The following is an 18402-nucleotide window of genomic DNA, read 5'->3' as shown; positions in this document are numbered from 1 at the left end:
AATGGCGGAGATGATGACATTAGGGTTTACACAGGATCGTGTAACAAGGCTCTGATACTATGTTAACTTACATGGTGTATGTAAGATAACCTAAGCTATGGAGCTAGGGTGGATGGTACGTATCCATGGAGGAGAGAGAGAGAGAAAGAGAGAGAGAGAGAGAGAGAGAGAGAGAGAGAGAGAGAGAGAAAGAAAGAAAGTTGTATTAACGTCTTCAAAAGGCCAAAATGACCTATGAGACCAAAAGGTTACATCATATCCATGAGGTACATCATCTTGGGTACAAAATAGTAATAAAGAAAGATAACAAAAATCTAGAACTATAAAATCTGATCTAGGTACATGAGCAGAGAGCTCTCATATCGCCCTAATACATCCCTCATGGGCCGCTGTGACATGGTGCTCAAGGTGGTAAAATTGAGCTAGCGCGAGAAGGTCTTGCGATGATGGGAGATGATGGCCCGGATCTTCTTGTGGTGGCGTGGCCGTGGGCAAGGGCCATGGGGTCTGGGGCATCAAGCTTTGCATAACTGAGTGGCTCTGTTGAGTGTCACACCTCTTAGCCGAGCTCCTGCACTAGCCTGTGGTCCGGGTATGATGGGTGGATCGGCCCTCGGAGTGCTGGTATGGAATAAGTCGGTGAGAGCTCTCTGTGCTGGTCCTCCAGCAAGTACAGCTGATCTGGATCTCACTAAGGACTCCCTGTGTGTACAGAGCTCAGTGTATTTACTTATTCATTTATCGATTATTCATGGAAATCAAACATAAAATCAAAGAGAACTTTAGTTTTGATATAAAAATTCTTTATGCCTCTTTTTATGCATAAAATCCAACTTCAATTGAAATAACACTTTTATATAAAAGAAAATCCTTTTATGCATCTATTTATGCATAGAAGTTTAATGTAATGAAAATCACACTTTTATAATAAAAAAATATCCAATATGCATCTTTCTATGCATAGAATTTAAATCTAATGAAAATCACACTTTTATAATAGAAAAATATCCAATATGTATCTTTCTATGCATAGAATTTAAATCTAATGAAAATCACACTTTTATAATAGAAAAATATCCAATATGCATCTTTCTATGCATGGAATTTAACTCTAATGAAAATCATAGTTTTATAATAAAAAATATCCAATATGCATATTTCTATGCATAGAATTTAAATCTAATGAAAATCACACTTTTATAATAAAAAAAAATTCTTTTATGCATCACTTTATGCATAAAAATCAATATTGGTGAAAGTAACACTTTTATAAGAAAAATGGCAATCTCCACTCTCAGCTAGTGGGACGAGGTGCGGTTCTGGCCAATCACAAATCTCACCCCAAAAGTGGTACCAAACGTTATGTACTGTACGGATCCGTACGTACTGTACGTTGTTTGGTACGGGGAAAAAATTTAAGGTACGTAAAAATACGTACCATTGGTAAAAATACATACGGAAGGTTGAGGTCGTACGGCCTCTAGAGTCCAGACGCAGGCACGCCGCACAGAAGGCACAAAGTTTAAAACAAAACACAACAAAACGGCGAAACGTTTATCGCAAGCAAACCCCCCCCCCCCCCCCCCCCCAAAAAAAAAGAGAAAAAGAGTCCAAGATCCTTCGCATGCTGCAGACACCACAAGATACGCAATCCTGCTTCCCAAAGAGTCCTCTACAAACATGAGCTCAACAACCTCATCAGGAAGCTCCCGTCCAATCTGGTATGCATCAACCAAATCAATGAACCATTCTGCTTCCAAGTCAAGGAGGCATCATTCTGCTCTCACAAGGATCAACAACTGTTACATTGGAATGCCAATTCCTGGAAACCTGCTGAAGACCACTCAAGGCCTTCGGAAACCTGTAAACCACCTCCTGTGAATCCGGAACCACAAAGCCTAGAGTATGTGCAACATCCACCTCCTCCTGCAATTAATCAACTGCCACCTACCTGGCCTTCCAATAGGTCCCCGTGGAAAGAACTTCCTCATCTACAAGAGTTTCTTTGTCCCGAAAACTACGAGACATCAGAGCATAGGTTACATGTAAAGTTTCCTCTGACTAACGAACACAAGAACTACCAGCATCTGTACTAGAAAGTTCATGCCAATTGCTACCATCATCTGGCAAGTCATCCACCATCTGGTCCGGGAAAGCCTGCACCTACAGCGTATCCACACTTAAGTGGCCATTACCAGACTGCCACTCATCACAAAACTGAGGACCTGGGAGATAGAGTGCTAAAAGTTTGTGAACTCCATTCTCCACTCCGCCTTCCCAAACTACCTGGTCTGTTGCTTTGTCCCGAATGCTCATCAAACTCCACCCGTATGCCAGTCTTGCAAACCTGATGCACTGACAACAGATTAAAACCAAGTGATGTAACATATAACACGTGGGAGGAATGCTTCCCCCCTCTGCCATCGGGAACTATCTCCAACCTGCCCTCACTGTGAACTGGGATAGTGGATGTATCCCTAATAAGGATGTGACCAGAATACCTGCAAAGATCCTGTAAGCCGAACACGAAGGAGTCATGTGCCTGGAAGCACCACTGTCTAGAATCCACTCCCGAGTATCCATAGCCGAGAGTCCTCCAACCTCCTCCCTGCATGAAGAAAATGAAACATCAGTGTCCTTAACCTCCAAATGCACAAAAGCTGGAGTCTTCACGATTGCTGCTGAGGATTCTGCACCCTTCTCGGTGCTCCGCTTGGGACATTGTCTCCAATAGTGGCCTTTCTCGCCACAATCATTACAAGTTCTCTGTGCCTTCAGTTTCTCATGGTCTGAGTCGGATTTCTTCTCAGAAGACTTCTCCGGTGAAGCCTTCCCTTTGCCCTTGTTATTACGGCCTTTCGACTGTTGGCCAGTTAAGGGCTCCGAACCTCCGCCCTAAGGAGGGTTCGTGAATTTTTCCTCCTAGTCAAAGACCATGGGCACAAGCTCCTCCCATGTGATGGTGCTGAGCCTACCACTGGTAATCAACAAAGAGTGAAATGCTGAGTACTGAGAGGCCAAATGTGACAACAACGTTATTGTTAGAAGTCATCTCCTGTCTTTCTGTAGACACCTGGGCCTTTGTTGTGGGTGTGCCCGCCCTAGTAGGTGTTTTCTCATTTTTCCTCACTCCCCGTATTTTTTCCCCATTTTTTCCTATTTTTCTGTGGCTTGGGTGGTAGCCCCGTGGTGGAAGGTGGACCTCTGAAGCTGGCCGACTACATCTGACATGCTGCTGCTGGCTATTTGCGTTGCTTCAGGTCCACAACCCCCCAGAGGAGCTGGCCGACACCATGCTCCTAGCCGACTGTGCATTTCAGCAAGTTGTGGGGATTGTGGTCCTGTTCGGTTGCCCTATACAGCAGGCCGACTGCTATTGGGGGGCCATATTAAATGGCCCCCAGCCCCCTTGTCACATTTGTATCATTCCGGGATTCTTTTGTGTATATAGAGCAGAGTTACACGCCTCTATCTCTCTCTCTCTTGTGCTGTTATTTTCTGCATTGCGTTTTGCTCGTGTTCCCAGATTTGGTCATCATCTCCGCTGCGTATTCTGACATGGTATCAGAGCCTAGGCTCTAGATAGTTCTTGGGATTTGTGTGAGCAAGAGGGGGACTGTTGTGTTGCTGATTGGTGGACTGTTCGGGACTGTTTGGGAAGAGGAGAAGCAAGGGGACGGCGGGCTGATTTGCTGGACAGCCACTTGCAGGTGCAAGTTCTTCTTTGTTCCCACCCACCCACCCTTTTTTCAGAGTACATCCCCGCAATGGCAGATCTATTAGAGATGGCCGAGAGGTATGTGAAGATCCTGACACTCCCCACGTTCCCGGTGGACCGTCAGTTGGACGAGAACGACTACGGCATATGGAAGGTTATGATGGAATCTGTTCTGGAGTCTTACGACCTCGCTGATTTCGTCGTTGTTGGGGTTCCACGGCCGGAAGTAGAGGAAGGGGAGTTACCATCAATCCGAAGGGACTGGGAGGCACAGGCACAGATGTGGGATCGTGTCAACGCCAGAGTCCGTTCGTTTATCTTTCTCAACTGCACACCACAGGTAATCAAATCATGTAAAGCATATGACGCTGGCAAGAGGTATATGGCAGCATTTGGCCTCTCTTTACAACAGGGTATCGCCTATGAAGAGGATTTCCTTGGAAGTACAGATGTGGGTTATGAGCCCTGCAAAGTTGTCGACGATGCGGGAGCATATTAACAAGCTGCAGGCTCTTCAGCAGAGCAGCAACAGGAAGTTCTTCATGCTGGGAAGGAGATATTGTCAGAGGACATGGCCATAACATTGCTGTCACACTTGCCCTCTCAGTACTCAGCATTTTACTCGTCTTTGATTACCAATGGTAGGCTCAGCACCATCACATGGGAGGAGCTTGTGCCCATGGTCTTGGACCAGGAGGAAAAATTCACGAACCCTCCACAGGGCGGAGGTTCGGAGACCTTAACTGGCCAACGGTGGAAAGGCCGTAATAACAAGGGCAAAGGGAAGGCTTCACCGGAGAAGTCTTCTGAGAAGAAATCCGACTCAAACCATGAGAAACTGAAGGCAGAGAGGACCTGTAATGATTGTGGCGAGAAAGGCCACTATTGGAGACAGTGTCCCAAGCGGAAGACCGAGAAGGGTGAAGATTCCTCAGCAGCAGTCATGAAAACTCCGGCTTTTGTGACAAGATGGCTCATCATCAGAAGTGCAGCAGTTGTACAGTTTTAGAACCCAATAGGATGATAATTGTCGTACGCCGTGACCCCATTGTACATCCTCAGTCCAGCTACGTAGGTCATTCCTCAGCCTTAGTGGGTCAGTCAGTCAGTCAAGTCCCTTAACCCACTTGGAGAGAATCATTCATGCATGTAGAGTCAGTAGAAGCCTTAGGGTTTGCATCAGAAAGCACTCTGCATCCTGCATAATATGCATTCATATGCCTGTGCATCATTTAGAACATCCCCAAAGCCTTAGGGAATTTACTGGGATTTATCTGGTATTTTTCCCATATTTATTAGTATTTATTTAACATTATTTGCATTATTGGGCATTTATAAATATTAACTTTATTAAATGACCAACCTCCAGTTAGTATAAATAGGCTTGCCTAGAGCCCCTTTTCCTCATTCAGTCTTCATTGTGCTAAGAGCTCTCCTCTCTCTTGCTTTCAGCCCAAGACTAATCCAGCCCTAGAGCCCATAAGCTTTCTTCTCCAGCCCTTGAGAACCATAGCTTCAGCCCAGCCCTAGGCGCCTGCATTCAGCCCTGTTTCACCCTCAGTTCAGGCCCAGATTCAGCATACCCCTTCAGCTCAGTCCAACGCCAGAAATCAGCAGTTTGCAGCCTGCATATACCTGCGTTTTTGCCCAGCAATCAGCAGTTTTCTCTGCGTTTTTGCACAGCCGTACAGCAGCAGCTCCTGCAGCCCCAGCATCCTCAACACTCCAGCGTTTCTGTCCACAGCAGATTCCAGCCCTGAAGGTTCAGTCTACAGCAGTTTCCAGCCCTGAAATTGTTGTTTGCATCAGTGTCCAGCCTTCTGTGCATCATCCACACATTCAGCAGTCATCTGGTGAAGGTAACACAGCATTCATATGTGTTTTCAGCATTCTAACATAGTGTAGAACAGTCCACCTTCTTCTTCTTTGAGCCTCAGGTGTGCAGCCCTTCCTCATGCCCTTGGGAAGAGTGCATAGGCTCGAGATCAAGTCATCGAGATGTTTCTACAGCAGTGTACAGATCAGCCACTCTCCGATCCTCCGAGATCTTGCGTTTGGCTTATCTACAGTCCAAAGTCATTCTCTCTAAAGTAATAAAGCAAATACTATCTCGTTATCGGGATAGGGGGCCCTTCAATGGGTTATTCGGGACCCAATCTGGTGTACAGTTCTCATATCTCTCTCTCTCATCTCTTTAAAGTTTGAAGTATTAAAGTGGATTGCTAAACTCACGAAACTCGGGATACAGAAGACGGTGTGAGCATATTGTGTGACAGGATCAACCAATACAAAGACTTCCGCTGCATATCACATTGGTATCAGATTCAGATAGTCCACACACACCGTATCCTAGCGTGGGGGCATCCTCGGATGGTTAGATTGTGTTCCGGCACGACCACCGACTTCAGCATCATGTCTACAGGAGAGAGTACTCATCAGCCGGAAGACGTCTCCCCCGAAGGAGACCTTGTTCTTCCGCCTACAGCAAACACCATAGCTCTTCTTAGAGCTCAGAACCAGCTACTCATGGAGCGTCTCCAACTCTTGGAGGCAGCAGCAGCACGTCCTTCTACACCTCCAGCAGCACCCGACTACATCTCCCTCTTCTTTCAAATGGAACAACAAAGGAGAGAGGACGAGGTCCGAAGGAGAAGAGAAAAAGAAGAAAGACGGGACTATGAGGAAGCCCAACGCAGGATCGACGAAGACCGGCTGACCTCACCGCTCGGGAACACCAACGTGAGCTTGATCGAGAACGTATGTTACTCGAACACCAACGGGAAAAGGAGGCCATACACTTGAGGTATCAGCAGCTCTCCTCAGTCTCGCCAGTCATAGGTGTCACCAGCCAACAGCCCGCAGCAGCATCAACCACCATCATTCGCAGACAACCGAATTTCAGCAAGTATGATGGTAAGTGTGATCATTCTTCAGTTAATCAATTTGTTCATCAATTTAATGCTCATTTTCCATTAGCTAGGATCACAGACCCTCAAGACAAAGTCCACTTAGCGGCTCCCCATCTCACTGGTGAGGCAGTCACTTGGTGGCAGCATTGGTCTAGTATTCATACTGACCAGGCCACAGGTGTCACAGCCTTTGACTGGGACATCTTTGTCCATGACCTGAAGACCAGATTTCTCCCGCCCCAGTACATGACCGGTCTGAAAGACGAGTTCTATGGACTCAGACAGAACGGTTCCCCAGTGCTTCAGTTTTCCGGTAAGGTTATTACTTTAGCACAGCAGTTAGGGTTATCTGAGCAGGCCAAGATGGAGCAATTCATTCGTGGATTGGACTCCAACATTCGGTTCACAGTTCGTAACTTTGAACCAAGTACATATGACCGGGCTCTGACTCTCGCTCAGAATGAAGAAATGAAGCTCAACGGGGGCAAGCCCAAGCAGACATCTCAGTCCAGTACCAAACCCCAACACAGCAATCAGCTGCACAGACAGGGAAAGGTAACGCATCTTCTAAAGATGCTAAGAAGGACAGCAGTAATAGCTCCAGTTCAGGGGGTAAGAAGGATAAAGAACCTAAGAAAACCCCTGATGAAAAGGCTAAAGCAGGCATTACTGGAGGTTATCTTCCTCCAGAGGAGCAAAAGAAGTACCAATCAGAAAATAGATGTTTTTTCTGTCATATTATAGGGCATGGTAAGAAGGATTGCCACAAATGGCAAGCGGCACAAGCTGCCAAAGCTCCTTCTGCCACAGTTGCCACAGCCTCCCCAGCTCCTCCAGCCCCGCCTACTACCTCAAATGTAGTTCAACTTTTACCTTCCATGCATCCTATGCCATCCGTGGTATTTGATGCTAAGCAGGAGGGTGAGAGCGATGCTGCTCAAAAGAGCCTTATCCGAGCTTATGGCTCTGCCCAGGGCCGACAGTTTGTAGTCCTTTTCGATATGGGCAGTTCTGAAGACGCCATCTCTCCCCAGTTGGCTTATAAATTGAACTGCACTTTAGTCCCATATCATCTGGATGTGGACGGGTTTACACCTGGTCTTCGCACCCACATTTCCCAGAAGGCACAGCAGTTTGCCTTTGAAGTTCAGAAGGCCTCATTTCAACGAGATTTCATCGTCTCACCTTCGTTAGGGTGTGACATGATCTTAGGAATTCAGTGGTTCCGTCAGTATGAGCCTATTCCCAATTGGGGGCAAGACACTTTTACTATTTGTAAAGGTTTTCCTGAGCCTGTCATGATTCGGGGGGATAGAAGCATTCTTGGCATTCCATTGATTTCGCATCTCCAGGCCCGACGAGCTATCCGCAAGGGAGCAGAAGGAGCACTGCTTTATGTTCGTGCTCAAACAGCCCCTCCCTCATTAGTAGCATCCCTTACATCTTCAGTCCCTCAGTTAGCAGACCTCCTATCCAGACACCAGGACATTATGCTTAGGGACGATCTCCCACCCAGTCTCCCACCCTCTCGCCTTGAGGACCATCACATTGATTTGGTCCCTGGATCAGATCCTACTAGCAAGTTTCCCTATCGTCTTTCCAAGACTTTAGAGGGCGAGTTGGAAAAGCAGTTATCTCAGCTTCTCCGAGCCGGATTCATTCGGCCTTCTTCCTCCCCATTTGCTGCACCTATCCTATTTGTCCAAAAGAAGGACAAGTCTGCACGCCTTTGTGTAGACTACAGGGCATTAAACAAACTCACTATCAAGAATAAGTTTCCTATGCCCAGGATAGAGTACATTTTGGAGCGTTTAGACGGTGCTAAGTTTTTCACTAAGATCGACCTCAAGAGTGGTTACCATCAGGTCCGCATTTTTGAAGCTGACATTCCAAAAACAGCTTTCAGGACAGAGCGTGGTCACTACGAGTTCGTAGTCATGCCTTTTGGGCTTACAAATGCACCAGCAACGTTCAATAAGATGATGTCTAGGATTTTCGCAGTCCACATTGGGAAGTGTGTTTTCATATTCCTTGATGACATACTAGTCTTCTCAGCCACTGCGGAGCAGCATGAGAAAGATGTGGAGAAAGTCTTGCAACTTTTGCGAGATAATCAGCTCTACATAAATGCCAAAAAGTCTATCTTTGGTGTTAAAGAAGTTCAGTATTTGGGCTACATCATCGGTTCCGATGGGATTAGACTGGACCCATCAAAGGTTCAGGATATCTTAGATTGGGATATTCCTAAGACCGCCCAAGAAATCCGTTCATTCGTAGGTCTTTATCAGGCCTATAGTACCCATGTCCATCAGTTTTCCAACCTTGCAGCACCTCTTACCGACTTGCTCAAGGGGGTGAAGACTCGTAAGCAGAAAGTCTCAGTTACAGGTAAGGCACTTGATGCATTCCGTGCACTCCAGAAAGCTGCCTCAGAAGCACCTGTATTAAAGTTAGCATCATGGGACGAACCTTTCGAGGTCATCACCGATGCCAGCAATGTAGCCATAGGTGCAGTCCTCCAGCAGAACAATAGACCCGTGGCATATTACAACAGAAAGTTGGATGTCGCCGAAAAGAATTATTCGGTATATGACAAAGAGCTTTTGGGTGTGATCACAGCGCTCAAACATTGGAAGCCTTTTCTTTATGGACAGGCTTTCACAGTGAAAACAGACCACCAAGCACTTAAGTGGCTTCAAACTATGCCAAGTGCCCAGTGGAGTGATCGACAGGCCAGGTGGAGTCAAATCTTCCAACAGTTTGGAGGTATGATTGAATACATCCCTGGTAAGCATAACCCAGTAGCAGATGCTCTCAGTCGAAAGTCCAGCATCCAGGCAGTCCAAGAAGCTACCATTCTCGAAATCACGGGGAAAGACTTGGATAGTATGAAAGACCAATATGTCGACTCCCCTGAGTTTGGTACTCATTATAGTTTGGCCCTCACTTCTGAGCCTGGCCACTATTCAGTACAGAACGGTTGGTTGTTCTACAAGAACCGTCTCTATGTTACTCGGGAAAAGCGTTCCGCTCTTCTCCACGATGCCCATGACTCCTTAGTTGGAGGACATAGGGGTATCAACAATACCCTCGAGAAATTAGAACGGTCCTTTTATTGGCCAAAGATGAGGCGTGATGTCTATGCACATGTACAAGCCTGTAAGATTTGTCAAAAAGTCAAGGTTCCCCATACAAAGAAGGCAGGTTTACTTCAACCTTTGCCTATCCCCGACGGACCTTTTATCGACATATCTATGGACTTTGTAGGGCCTCTACCAGCATCCACTGGATCCCGTAACACTCAGTGTTTTACCATTGTGGATCGCTTTAGTAAGTTCTGCATGCTCATCCCATGCAAGCATACGGCCACAGCCGAGGACGTAGCTCGTCTGTTTCTCAAGAATTGGTATCCAATTTGTGGTTTGCCTAGCACCATAACATCAGACAGAGATTCCAAGTTTACCTCGCATTTCTGGAGGACATTATTTGAAAACTTTGGAACTAAGTTGCAGTTGTCTAGTGCATTCCATCCCCAGACAGATGGCCAAACAGAAATTTATAACCAGTTGGCCTTTGATGTCCTCAAGTCATATTGTCATGACCAGCAGTCCAAATGGGAGCACTATCTTCCATTGGTCCAAGCTATCTTGAACGACACTCATTCATCCAGTGTCGGACGGACTCCATATGAAGCAGCCTTTGGTCGCCGTTTTTCTTCTCTTTTGACGAGAATGGTGTCTCCATCTTTAGAGGCTAATAAAACCACGGAAGCATTTTCCGAGATTATTGAGTCAGTCAAGGACCGCTTGACCAAAGCTCAGGAAGCATATAGCAGACACGCAAATAAATCTAGACGAGATGTCCACTTCAAGGAAGGGGATTGGGTCTATTTGCGTATCATGAAGCAGAGATTGAAACAAGTGGGCAAACGTTGTCCCAAGCTTTCATTCCGTAGTTTTGGCCCTTTTCCAATGGTTAAGAAGATAAGTGATGTCTCAATGAAGTTAAAGTTGCCTGCCAGTTGGACAATGCATGATGTTTTCCATGTTTCTTGGCTAAAACCATATGTTGGTCCAGAAGTGTTTGATGTTTCAGACGAACAGCAGCCAGACGTGGTAGACGAGGCAGAAGTTATTGAGCCTGAACAGATCCTTCTTCATCGATGGAAGCATGGTTCCGGTCGACGGATTCGTCAGTTCTATACGAAGTTCCGAGATCGAGGCACCCACGAAGCCGTATGGCTCGACGAGGAATTCTTCCAGGAGTACCCCCAGTTATTGGCGGACTACTTGGAAGCCATGAACCTGCCGCCAAGCTAATCAGGAGGGAATGTCACATGCACTCTGCACTCAGTGCATGGTGACAAGATGGCTCATCATCAGAAGTGCAGCAGTTGTACAGTTTTAGAACCCAATAGGATGATAATTGTCGTACGTCGTGACCCCATTGTACATCCTCAGTCCAGGATAAGTCAGGCACGAGCTACGTAGGTCATTCCTCAGCCTTAGTGGGTCAGTCAGTCAGTCAAGTCCCTTAACCCACTTGGAGAGAATCATTCATGCATGTAGAGTCAGTAGAAGCCTTAGGGTTTGCATCAGAAAGCACTCTGCATCCTGCATAATATGCATTCATATGCCTGTGCATCATTTAGAACATCCCCAAAGCCTTAGGGAATTTACTGGGATTTATCTGGTATTTTTCCCATATTTATTAGTATTTATTTAACATTATTTGCATTATTGGGCATTTATAAATATTAACTTTATTAAATGACCAACCTCCAGTTAGTATAAATAGGCTTGCCTAGAGCCCCTTTTCCTCATTCAGTCTTCATTGTGCTAAGAGCTCTCCTCTCTCTTGCTTTCAGCCCAAGACTAATCCAGCCCTAGAGCCCATAAGCTTTCTTCTCCAGCCCTTGAGAACCATAGCTTCAGCCCAGCCCTAGGCGCCTGCATTCAGCCCTGTTTCACCCTCAGTTCAGGCCCAGATTCAGCATACCCCTTCAGCTCAGTCCAACGCCAGAAATCAGCAGTTTGCAGCCTGCATATACCTGCGTTTTTGCCCAGCAATCAGCAGTTTTCTCTGCGTTTTTGCACAGCCGTACAGCAGCAGCTCCTGCAGCCCCAGCATCCTCAACACTCCAGCGTTTCTGTCCACAGCAGATTCCAGCCCTGAAGGTTCAGTCTACAGCAGTTTCCAGCCCTGAAATTGTTGTTTGCATCAGTGTCCAGCCTTCTGTGCATCATCCACACATTCAGCAGTCATCTGGTGAAGGTAACACAGCATTCATATGTGTTTTCAGCATTCTAACATAGTGTAGAACAGTCCACCTTCTTCTTCTTTGAGCCTCAGGTGTGCAGCCCTTCCTCATGCCCTTGGGAAGAGTGCATAGGCTCGAGATCAAGTCATCGAGATGTTTCTACAGCAGTGTACAGATCAGCCACTCTCCGATCCTCCGAGATCTTGCGTTTGGCTTATCTACAGTCCAAAGTCATTCTCTCTAAAGTAATAAAGCAAATACTATCTCGTTATCGGGATAGGGGGCCCTTCAGTGGGTTATTCGGGACCCAATCTGGTGTACAGTTCTCATATCTCTCTCTCTTATCTCTTTAAAGTTTGAAGTATTAAAGTGGATTGCTAAACTCACGAAACTCAGGATACAGAAGACGGTGTGAGCATATTGTGTGACAGGATCAACCAATACAAAGACTTCCGCTGCATATCACAATAGCCAACCAGCAATGGGCTACGGCTAGGTAGGCGTCAAGCAAGAATTTCTTTGCAGATAGTTGGGCAGCCAAACGAGTTTCAGATGGGAGGCTCTCTACGCCAGGTGGCTGCATATGTGGAAGCAGTCATCGTGGGTCTCTCTCTATCTCTCTTGAAGAAGGTGAGCTGAAGGAGGCACCATGGGGCGAACAGCCAAGGGGTCTCTCTCTCTCTCTCTTTGCAACAAGCAGGCTTTGTTTACGAGATTTGGATGAAGAGGATCAAGTTAAGATGCACAGGATGATGTTCTTGGAAGAGATGTGTGTTGCTCTTCGTCTGGGACTTATGTGTATTCAGGGATTGCTTGACACGTCCTCCATCTTTCTCTTTCTAGGTCATTGGTTTTCGAGAAGAAACAGGACTTTGGTATCGAGGATACAAGCCTATGGTTTATGGATACAGGTCTATGGTTTATCAAATACAGGTCTTTGGTTTCATGTGAAAAGCATGTCTCTGGATTCATGTGAACAGGTTCTAGTTTTCTCGAGGTTACACGCAAGCTGCGACTATAGGAAGGACAGATGGTTTGGTACAGCCCTACTGCTGTCTGGGAAAGGGTTCGTGAGATCCATAGTTGAGATGGAAAAGACCTTTTCAAGCAGGGAGGTGTCGTACAGGTGTGCTTTCTCTATGGAATGCTTCGCTGTAGTAACGAGAGTTCTTATTTGGAAAGTCCTGGGTGAAAAGCTAAAAGGGATCCTATTGGTAAAGGATTCGACAAGTTGTACTTTGTACTCTTATTTGATCGAGTAAAGAAATACCGCAAGGGGCGCCACTGCGTTTTGGGGCCAATCGGTGTCCTTGTACTATTTGCAGGAGCATTCTAGCTCCCTTGTTTGTTTTCCTTTTCCAGGTTCTCATGGGTAATGAAGTGTTTTGTGTGCGAGTGTTTGTTTCACCACCCGTCAGATTTTTGAAAGCCGGTTTCAGCAAGTCGTGGGGATTGTGGTCCTGTCGGCTGCCCTACAGCACGCCGACTGCTATTGGGGGGCCATATAAAATGGCCCCCAACCCCTTGTCACATTTGTATCATTCCGGGATTCTTTTGTGTATATAGAGCAGAGTTACACACCTCTATCTCTCTCTCTCTTGTGCTGTTATTTTCTACATTGCGTTTTGCTCTTGTGTTCCCAGATCTTGTCATCATCTCCGCTGGCCATATCCTCCGATGATATCTCTTTCCCAGCCTGGAGAACTTCCTGCTAAAGAGCCTACAGCTTGTTGATGTGCTCCTGCATCGTCGACGACTTTACAGGATTCATCACCCGCATCTGAACCTCCCAAGGAGATCCTCTTCATGGGCGATACCCTGTTGTAAAGAGAAGCCAAATGCTGCCATATACCTCTGGCCAACGTCATATGCTTATGATTGATTACCTGTGGTGTGCGATTGAGGAAAATGAAAGAACGGACTCTCGCATTGACACGATCCCATAATTGTGCCTGTGCCTCACGTTCCTTCTGAATAGAGGGTAACTCCCCTTCCTCTAACTCCGGCCATGGAGCCCCAACAACAATGAAATCAACAAGGACGTAAGACTCCAAAACAAATTCCATCATTACCTTCCATATGCCGTAGTTGTTCCCATCCAACTGACGGTCCACTGGGAACGTGGAGAGTGTCGGGATCTTCACGTGCTTCTCAGCCATCTCAAGTAAATCTACCATTGCCGGGGTGTAACTGGAAAGGGTGGATGGGTGGGAAAAAATGAAGAACTAAACCTACAAGTGGTTGTCCAACAAATCAGCTTGCCTTCCTCTTGCTTCTCCTCTTCCCGTACGGCCCAAAACAGTCCTCCAATCAGCAACACAAATAGCCCCCCTCTTGCTCACACAGTTACCAAGATCTTCCAAGAGCCTAGAGCTCTGATACCATGTCAAAATATGCAGCGGAGATGAAGACAAGATCTGAAAAACTAGAGCAAGTGCACTGCAGAAAAAACACAGCAATAGAGAGGGAGAGAGCGAAGCATATAACTCTGCTATATACACGAGAAAATCTTGAGATCAGAATACAAAGTGTGGGGGGCCAAGGGGCCATTTTATATGGCCCCTATCAGCCAGTCAGCTAGTAGAAAAGCAGCCGATAGCACTCAAAAAGATCCACGACCTGCTGCAACTCCACTCGGCTAGCTACACTCACTCGGCCAGCACACAAGAAAAGTCGGGGAGCAATAGGGACACTCGGCCATCACCTGGATCACCCAACAACCATAGGACAGCCTCCCACATCTGAAAAAATAGGAAAAAAATATGAAAAAAATATGAAAAAATATGAAAAGTGGCAAAAAATGAGAAAACACCTAAATTGGACGAGCACACCCACAACAGAGGCCCTGGTGTAAATATACAGATAGGAGATGACTTCTAACATGACACTACCTCAGTCGGCGAATCGGTGTCCATAAAAGAATCAATGTGAATGTGAGTGGTATGCCAGAATCACGTGTCGGTAGTGTGGGGTACGCGATGTTTCAAGAACCCACTATGATTCCTCAATAGAATGATTCTTATACTTCAGCAAGTAACGATGATACACAGTGCCAGTACGGGTGGTTGTATGGTCATGGTCTATAATACTTCAGGTACTAGAACTTCAGAGTCATCCTCAAGGAGAGGTAGATCATCAATAACAGGATTAACAGGAGTGGGGTCTTTAAAGGGTCTCAATAAACTAATGTGGAATGAGTTATGTATCTTCCAGTGAGTGGGAATGCCCAAGCGGAATGCATTTTCATTGATTTGTTGGATAATTGTGAACGGTCCATAAAATCTAGGAGCCAACTTGATCTTAGGATACTTGGCAATATTCTTTAAGCGTCTTTTCTCTATGCGAAGCCAAACTAGCTCATTTTCTTTGAATTTCATTGGTTGTGATTTCTTATTGGAGTTACACATTAATTTTCATTACAGGATATAAAAGACACACCTTAACAATCCTTTGACATGTGGCCACAATTAATTATTACACGTGTTAGCGTCGAGGCTTCTATAGCAGTAGAGAAACTAGCACTTTGATGTTCGCTCCGAACGCCGAGGACTACTGTCAAGGCTGTATGACGAGACACTCCTACAAAGCGTACATTTTGTAAGTGCATGCACCACACATATATATTACATTATCATCAATGACTAAAATAATTCCTGGCAAATTCATTTTGATTGGGATCACAATACCGAGGCTAAGTCGATTATTATGTCGCAATGGTGCATTTGGTGCTTCACCTCTTGCCATGAAGATCTGGATCCATAACTTAATCATGTACAATAGTATCCAAACAATGTAACAATAAAACAAATGAACCACAAGTAAAAGAGAGCCCTGCCAGTGTTATTACGTGACCCACTTCTTCAACATTTGGGGTTGCCTCGGTCTTGCGAGTGCTATTATCAAATATGTTTATTGCAGTATAATGAAATCTTCATCAAGAAACCCTCCACAACGTCCATATTTTATATTGTGTGGTGTGGTGTGCATGACCTAACAATTTGGCCTATAAATAGAAGGATAACACCCATCATTGGGGCAGTTCTTGGATTAATTAGTTGTCTAATTACCAGTTTGGAGACGCTCAGGCTTGGTTACTTTTTTTATCTTTCTTTTTCTTCTTGATTTTTTTGGCTCTTTCTTTCCTTCTTTCTCCAAGCAGGAGTTGTGCTTCTTACCGAAGAGATTTGATGGCCTCTTCTTAGTATGAAGACACTTCGATGCATCAAGATTTTTGCGTAGATACAAGCTCAGCTCCCTTAGTGTTAGGAGTTTAGCTCCCTTAACGTTAGGGGTTTGTCGCAACCAAACCCTCTCCAAGATCCCCTAAACACACGAGACATAAGTGACGTTAATCCAAATTAGGTTCCATAGGCTTGAGCTCACCACTCAGCTTTAGATCTAGTACATTAGAACATCCCTGATCACAAGGCCAAGGCTTTCAACATTAGCTAATCAAGGTGTTCCATAGCACCTAGATGTGCCCTAGGACCATTGGTAGACTGTTCATAGAAGTCGGTTATCACTCATGGCCCAGGCACTGACCATCATAATTATCCCACTCATCACACTACCCTCACTTATATAGCTTTTCCCAATAAAAGCTATACTTACGGTATTATTACTTATAAGCCTTGACCCTCATAAACAACATGCTTTTCCTAGTCCTTGGGTGCCCTAACCCCTAGTTTAGGTTGCCTAATCTTATGGTTAGCATGAGGCACGTAACATACTGTGCTTCAAACTAGCTCAAGGCTTAGCCCTATTTTTATACTTAATCTTATAATCAAGAATCAACTTATTTCTAAGATTCCTTTTCCTGAAGCATGGAGAAGGTATACACGTTGTATGGATAAGCATACATCCTACATGGATAAAGACTTATGGCATATAAGATTAGGTCTAGATGCACGCAAATTTGAAAATATTGAAATGCAAAGACCGATAGGGGGCAGATGTTCCTACCGATATTTTCATGGCGGGCTGCGGAACCCGAAAAGGATGTAGCTGCAACCCCGGCTAAGACAGAGGAACGCCGGCTTCTCAAAATGCAAGAAAGTTGCCGCCTCACCTCGTGCGCCATATATATCTCTCTGTCTGTGTCTGTCTCTCTCTCTCTCTCTCTCTCTGTGTCTCTGTCTCTCTCTGTCTCTCTCTCTCTCATGCCAGATGCAAACGCTAGGTAATGCGAATTCGAATTTTAGACCATGGCCCACAAGGTTAAAAGGCTATAAGTTGGATTTAAGTAGTAAGACAAGGACCCCTTTACACACAGCCTCGCCCACTGCATGTATTTCAATTGTGCTTGCTTAATAGATTCAATGACTTTAGCTAAAATAGTAGCATGGTCATGAGCTAAAGTGTCAGCTAAAGTGTCAGTAGCTGGAATATCACTAATTATAGTAGAGATAGGAATGAGAAGTTTCTTGCCATAGAAAATTTCAAAGGAACCTCGGCCAGTAGCCGAATGGGGGGTATTGTTATAAGCAAATTGAAGTAAAGCCAAATGTTGATCCCAATTAGAGGGTCGGTCAATAGTGTAGGATCTAAGAAGATCCATAATGGTGTTGTTGGTAGCTTCAGTATGGCGATTGCTTTTATGCATAAAAAGCAGATGTAAAGTCCATCTCTTAGGACCTAAGTTCTTGAATAAAGCAACTTAAAAGTGATTGCAAAAAGCAACCATCTTGGTCAGAAAGAATAACTTTGGGAAAGCCATGGTGAGGAAAGATAGTCTTAATGAATAGCTTAGTAGCTTGAGGGGCAGATAGGGTCTTCTTTTACAAGGTACAAAGTATGCTTACTTGCTAAATCAATCAACTATGGTCCACATCATGTCATTTATGAGAGGACGTAGTCGACAAACCAGTAATAAAGTCCATTGAAATCTTTTCCCATGGACCTTTGGGAATAGGTAGGGCCATTAAAAGACCAAAAGATTTACCACGATGGCGTTTAATTCTTTGACAAACAATACATTTAGATACAAATTTTTCAATGTCATGTTTCATGTCAGGCCAGAAGAAATATTCTGGTTGCTTTGTCATTAAATGGAAAGCAATCTGATGCAATAGTTAACTCAAAGTATATCATAATGCAACTACTACGCAAATAAAATATTACAATAAATGGAAACTTAGAACGAGTGTATAGAAGCATCCCTGTAATTTGAATGGTTGATGAAGCACCCAAAGGCTTTATCGCCCCAATGCATAAAGTGATGTAGAGAGGCCAACATGAGGAGGTTGGCTTGTTAGCGAGAATAGTCCACTCTTCATTAGGCTTCAATTCGTGTGCAAGCAAGTAGATGCACAAAATACCAACGTCTCCAAAACGGGTATCTATGTCCGCAGTTTCTCATTATATTAGCGAAGTCCATGGACTATAATATTGCCTATGAAACAAGGAGGGTCCTTTTCCTTTGTGATCCACGCGCTCCAAAACATAACATAATTCTAAGTGGAGTGAAATACGCCCATTCTCGAACTAGAAAACTCTGGTCTACGTATGCCACAAAT

The 18402-nt window shown here is 45.1% G+C and overlaps 1 protein-coding gene across 1 annotated transcript in view; it reads right to left on the bottom strand.

Moving 5' to 3' along the window:
* LOC147624585 (uncharacterized) overlaps positions 1 to 17074 on the bottom strand; it is a 55827-nt gene extending 38753 nt beyond the window's left edge. Inside the window, exon 1 of the mRNA XM_086819602.1 lies at positions 16850 to 17074. Coding sequence (XP_086675728.1) covers positions 16850 to 17048 — 199 coding nt within the window. The 5' untranslated portion in view covers positions 17049 to 17074. The remainder of the gene's footprint in view (positions 1 to 16849) is intronic.
* Between the last annotated feature and the right edge of the window lie 1328 nt (positions 17075 to 18402).

Source organism: Cibotium barometz, chromosome 25 (genome assembly GCF_041138505.1).
Source record: "Cibotium barometz isolate CiBa-2024 chromosome 25, ASM4113850v1, whole genome shotgun sequence".
NCBI classification, from domain to species: Eukaryota; Viridiplantae; Streptophyta; class Polypodiopsida; order Cyatheales; family Cibotiaceae; genus Cibotium; species Cibotium barometz.
Note: the sequence above shows the minus strand (reverse complement) of the source record. Positions and strands in the feature narration are given on the sequence as shown.